Consider the following 6,356-nt stretch of genomic DNA (forward strand, 5'->3'; position numbering starts at 1 on the left):
TTTAACCGAATGGTTTTTGGGTGGATTTTACGCCTTTTTACCTCTCCGAGGGGACTTTGTACCCTAGGAGGGGTTACACAACCACCGTATCTATCTATCTGTCTGTCTGTCTGTGTGGGTCTGTCTGTCAGGCATGCGAACGCGTTCGCATTTTCGGGGCAAAGGGTAATCACTGCGTACGCAGTTTCTTAGAATCAGGGAAAAGGTTTTTCCAAAAGCGCCCTCTTTTTGTCATTGAGTGTAGTATAATCTTTTAAACGGTCGGGATTCGAACCCGAGCCCTCTTGCACGACAGGCGAGCGTTCTACCGCAGAATCACGGATACAGTTACGCTTCACTGAAAATTAAAAACTCTTCCGAGGAGAGGTATATTTTGGCTTGCCAACTTATTGTTTATAACAATAGAAGTGAAGTTATTATAATGAATACCTTCAAACGTAACAAAGCGGAAATAATATTTATAAACAAAATTGGAAAGTGAACTTTCACCTATTTGGAATATTGAGAACTGCCTAGCTCTTTCGCCAACATTGTGTACGTTTAGATATTGTTTACTTTAATTTTTTGAAAATGTAACGTCATTATGCTCTTTAATTCATTTTTTAATGTTAATAAATAAACTTGTACGATTTTTATTAAACTTTACACGTTTTGAACTGTGTTTATTACTCATTGGCATCGTTTACCGCCCTCTGGCGGCACACTGCCCACCCTGACGCTGGCGAGACACTTCGAACTCACTGCACCTCTTTCACTTCGAAACAACCTATAAATCATTACCATTCGAATGTTTAATCTATTTCCCTAGGACAAATTAGGAAGTAGTTTACATCCAATGCCTGCACGATTTACGAACCTTGACAAGATGTGTTATTATATTCCCATAAACGTCATAAACTGGATTTATTTATCGACAAGCCTTATGGCGGACAACCCCCACCCTGACACTCGCAAGACTTTTGTTGTCGAACTCAGCGCCCCTTTTTACCTACAATCCACCTATAAATATGTTCCATACATAGTTTCCAAGTACATCCGTCATAGCGGGCATTTTAACCTTTAAGACAATTTTTTCGAACAGCACCACTTTTTCACCTAGAATCAACCATCAAACCTTCTGCATAATTTTTTTAAATCGCTGGTCGCTCCGGTTTAGTACTTCTTATGTGTTTATTACTCCATGGTTTCGTTAGCGACTCGCTGAACTGTACATTTGTCGCCATAGCTCAAGAACTATACCAGATATGAACTTCGCCTTTGGCAGGACACAATGGGAGCTTAATATGAAACTTTATACTAAATTTAATTTAAATCGGTTCATTAGTTTTTGCTGTAGAGTGGTCTGCGAAGAGAAGATGGAAGAAGAGGAAGAAAAATTAAGCCTTACTTTGCCCCATTTCTATACGAAACGTCGCCTCAACCCTGTTCGATGGAATTCGTATTTGTTTGTCGCGTTCCTGTAACCTTTCAAACGATACATCACTTGTTTTGATACGACCTATAGGTTTTGAGATACAAGGGGGTAAAATCGGCTTCATTCTGATCGAGATAATATAGCAAGTGCTCGGGTAGGTGTTCTTTACCCGGACCTTGCATAGGGACTACCGTCCCTTTTGATAGGTTGTTCCGATAAGGAGCGCATGCGCGGCTTTGCGCGCATTTGCTTTTATTTTAGAAGTAAATCGTAGTTGATCACCGTCGGCGGTCATTGCGGAGTAGTGTGTCGTCTTGTAAAGAACGTTTCAAGGTTTTTTTAATATTATGCCGCGTAAAACTAAAGTGAACAAGTTGGCAAGCCAAAATATACCTCTCCTCGGAAGAATTGTCCCTAGTGGTATTAATTTCTCGAGATAACCCTTAAAGATATGCCTCCGCAATTTAGAGTTATTTGTTAAAAATATTAACCCATTTCTATCCCGCCCGGTATAAAATTTTTATTATAATTAAAATAATTGAGACGAAACGACCAATTTTAATTTATTCAGAATATCATAAGTTAAGTAGTTACAACAGTAAGTTAGACGTACTATAACAATGCACAATTGAATTAAACCCTTTTACAGAACAAGTTTATCAGTTAAATATAATACGAAGCAAATTTTAATGAAATATCTACAGAGGCTTTTTGGAATTACTCGCTTACGAAATACTTGCCGCATCTTTAACGCTCATTTTATTTCAACACTCGCCCTTGATGAAGATACCGTAGATATCTGGTAGTGGACGACTCGTTCACTTCCTGTTGACGTTGTGACGCATACCACATGAAAAAGACCAATGCCGTCCAATTTCCAATATCATATAATGACTCGCACACCCAAGAAATCATTGACTGCGTTAGAAATCGTAGATATCCAAATATCCACACCAAATGTATTTACAAGAAGCAAAAACCTTACCATCAACAAAGCACAGAGAGCCACTTGACAAACCGCCAGCTCTTAAAGCAATTAACGTTAAATTATCTCCCTTGAATTAACAGAACTATATATAGGTCGTTAAGAAAGTGGACCACCCACAGGGTCTACCCTTTAACCCTCTAATCTCGGCTGACTGCGCTAAAACAAGATTTAACCGTTAAAAAATACCAGATTAGGCTTTCATAAATTCATTAATAAAAAAAGACTTTATTAGCTATTATGCTTACGATGCCTGTCTTAATTTCAGTGAATCTAAGCAGCTATCGGTGGTTCTGTGGTAGAGCGCTCGACTGCCCAGCCGAATGGTCTGGGTTCGAAACCTGGGTGGCGCATTTGTTTTTAATCAATAGAGAAACGCTAAATTAGAATTTCTTCGATGCAATAATTTCAATTTCAATTCTTTTTCAATTAAACCAAAATTTCGTACTCTATTAAATACGCTTCCGATAAAGCTGAAGGTCTAATTTTCAATAAGGCGTAACAAGTGTCGGTGGTTCTGTGGTAGAACGTCCGCCTGTCAATCAGGAGGTCTCTGGTTCAAATCCCGCCCGATGCGATCGCAAATTGATACTAAGACGAATACCGTGTACAACTGGTGGAAACCCTGCCATTGGACGTTGAGAGGTAGCATTACACTCAGCACTCGGTCCGTCCCAAAGTCATTATGAAGAAGTTGGAGAGAAAACGCCCATATAAACACAACAGACTCAACATGCACAACCATCAGAACACAAACACAACAAATTCAACACTCACAACCTACGCATAAACATTACAAAAACGTAATACACCAAACCGTCACGACGGTGAGCGAAAAAACACCATCCAAACCAAACCGCAAATGCATCCGTTAACGCTCACCGTCACCCGGTGGTTTTGCCAACCCTTTGAGAAACTGCGTACGCAGTGATTACACTTTGCACCGAAAATGCGAACGCGTTCGCAGTCCTGACAGACAGACAGACCCACAGACCGACCCACAGACCCACCCACAGACCCACCCACAGACACACAGACAGACACGGTCGTTGTATAACCCCTCCTAGGGGACTTTGTCCCCTCGGAGAGGTAAAAAGCCCAATAGCCGTGATTTCATTCGTAAGAATGCGAATTTGGTAGATGCGGCAAAGAAAGGTAACACGACAAATGTTAAAAAACCTTTGGAAATTGGAGCTGACGTAAACGGAGGCGAGTATGAGGAACAGACTCCATTGTTCGTCGCGGTGCTAAACAGCCATTTTCCCGTCGCAAAGGCCCTCTTGCAAGCGGGCGCTAACCCTAATATCGGAGATAAAAGAAACGGCGCTACGCCTTTGCTACCAGCGACTATCTTTGGAAATCGGGCCACGGCGAAAAAGATGGTTGAATTGTTACTGGACAATGGCGCTGATCCCAATGCGACGAAAGATGATGGCAGCACCGCGCTCTTAACTTCATCAACGACTGGATTTGAGGAAGTTGCGTCGTTATTACTCGAAAGAGGGTGCGATGTCAATAAACCTACCAATGAAGGATACTCTCCGTTAAGGACCGCATCTCACAATGGGCACGAAGACATCGTCAAGTTATTGTTAGAAAAGAAAGCCGATGTCAATTACGTTGACCAGAAGGGCTATACCGCTCTCTATATCTCGTCGCAAGAAGGCCATATTAGCATTGTGAAACATCTATTAAATCACGGAGCCGAAGTAAACCTGCCGAATTTTCTCGGACATACTCCCGTGTACGCTGCTTGTCAAGAAGGGCACGAGGACATATTGCAATTACTATTGGACCATGGTGGTGATGTTAATGTGACCGATATTAATGGAAACACGGCCATCCTGATAGCCATGAGAAATGGCCATACTACAGTCATATCCAAGCTGCTCGAGAGTGTCGATGTTAATAAGCGTCCTGTAGGTAGTTGGACTCCCCTGTCCGCGGCGGCCGTGGGAGGTCACGAAGGCATTGTAAAATATTTGCTTACGAAAAACGCCGATGTTAATTTAGCCGGGAAAGAAGGTTGCACTGCTCTGATTGCGGCGGCTCAAGAAGGTCATCTAAATATTGTTAAGTTTATAATCGACCATGGAGGTGACGTTAACTTAGCCGATTTTGAAGGATATTCTCCACTGCATAGGGTTATGAAAGGTGGTCATTATAAGGTTGCTCAGGTTTTGTTGGAAAACAGAGCCTACGTTGAGGCTGTCACCAAAAAAGGCGATACACCACTCATGGGGGCGTCCGTTTATGGCCGCTCCGATATTGTTTCGCTCTTGTTAACATACGGAGCTCGAGTGAATGCCACCAATCTTACAGGCGGCACAGCGCTTCTTGGCGCCACGGAAAATGGTCATATGGATACCGTGAAGCTCCTAATGAAGCACGGAGCCAATCCCAATTTGGCCACCGACCAAGAAATAAGCCCCGTCTTTTCAGCCATTATCGCGAATAAACTAGATATTGCCCAGTTTTTCATTAGAAGTGGAGGAATATTAGACGTTTTTGGTTCAGATGATTTAAGTAGTTCACTACCATCCACCGAGTGCGACAATGTTCAAGTTGCCAAACCAAAGAAGAAGAAATCTTGCAAATGCAAGTCAATGATAAAGGCTGAAACTGAGCCAAATGAAGCCCACTTAAAGTCTAAAGTCGAAGAAGTTAAAGAATACGAAGCTAAGCCAAAGCTCACCGCCGAAGAGGTTAAGGAATACGAAGTTAAGCCAAAGCTCACCGTCGAAGAAGTTAAAGAATACGAAGCTAAGCCAAAGCTTACCGTCGAAGAGGTTAAAGAATACGAAGCTAAGCCAAAGCTCACCGTCGAAGAGGCTAAGCTAATTGAAGTGGAATCGAATACCGACGTTGAAACGAAACCAAAGGAAGTGATTAAACTTAAATCTAATATCGAAGGAGGACAGCCACGTTCGGAAAGGGAAGAGGGTGAGCAATACGGAGCAAAGCCTAAGTCCAAGGCTATTGCTAAGCCAAAGAAAGAAGTTCAACTGGATCCTCTGCATTCTGTCAAAACGTTGCAACGGAAAAAAGCCATGTTGAAAGAGAAGATTGAAAGCAGCCTCGACGAGAAAGAGAAAGAACGCCTTTCCGAGCAAGTGGATGAAATCACGGAACTAATCAGTGAAGAAACAGACGCTGTTCTCTTGGACGGTTTGAAGAAGATGGAAGAATGTTTGGCGGCAGCGGGAATTACCGATAAAGATAGTTAAGTTCGAAAAGCTTTCGTTTTCAATATCGTTTTTGTATTCTATATTTTTTTTTCAAAGTTTAAACTAAGTCAGTTTAAACATAGACTAGCATTGCAAAGTTTAAATATTCCTGTAATATTATTTCAAAGAGTGTTGAAATAAATATTTCATGAAGTTATTTTTATCTTTTTACATTCTTTTTCTGTATATCAATTTGATTTAAATTAAATTTAAAATTTTAATTACGAAATCTTAAATTAACGTGATTGGTTTTTAAATTTCCATCTTTAAACATAATATTGTTTTTGAAAGAGTTCAGTCTTTCAGGGTTCATATAGTTTTTAAAACGACTGAAGGTTTTCCAATTTCCACCTACGGTAAAAGTTGGCAACTTTTGTTAAGTTTTTGAAAAAGTGCCTCAAAGTCTACCTGCACCCAAAAATTAAAATTTAATATTTTATAAGATTATGTATAGTTGTCAACAGTGTCCAAATTTCATAGTCCAATATTAATTATTTTATAAGTTATTCCAAATAGAAAATGTGAATTTTAGCAGACAAAATTGCGCTTTCAATTGACTTCAAAAACACAAAATCTTGAATGTATGACGTAGAAGAAGCAAACAAAATATATTTTACTCAAACCGCCAAATGATCATGATTACGTATGGCAACGTTTGGCTACACCCTAGAAATAAAAAAGGCAATTTCCAGGACAAGTTATGTCACGTTGTACTATGAAAATATACTAA

At 40.4% G+C, this 6,356-nt stretch overlaps 1 protein-coding gene across 1 annotated transcript; it reads left to right on the forward strand.

Annotated features, from left to right (window-relative positions):
• Positions 1 to 3,496: 3,496 nt before the first annotated feature.
• LOC149963014 (uncharacterized) lies at positions 3,497 to 5,714 on the forward strand. Its single transcript, XM_090170427.1, has one exon. It carries the CDS (start codon positions 3,779 to 3,781, stop codon positions 5,624 to 5,626), a length of 1,848 nt encoding a protein of 615 aa, XP_090026553.1. The 5' UTR covers positions 3,497 to 3,778; the 3' UTR covers positions 5,627 to 5,714.
• The last annotated feature ends 642 nt before the right edge of the window (positions 5,715 to 6,356 follow it).

The sequence above is a fragment of the Leiobunum rupestre genome, chromosome 1 (genome assembly GCF_980474605.1).
Source record: "Leiobunum rupestre chromosome 1, qqLeiRupe1.1.hap1, whole genome shotgun sequence".
NCBI lineage: Eukaryota > Metazoa > Arthropoda > Arachnida > Opiliones > Sclerosomatidae > Leiobunum > Leiobunum rupestre.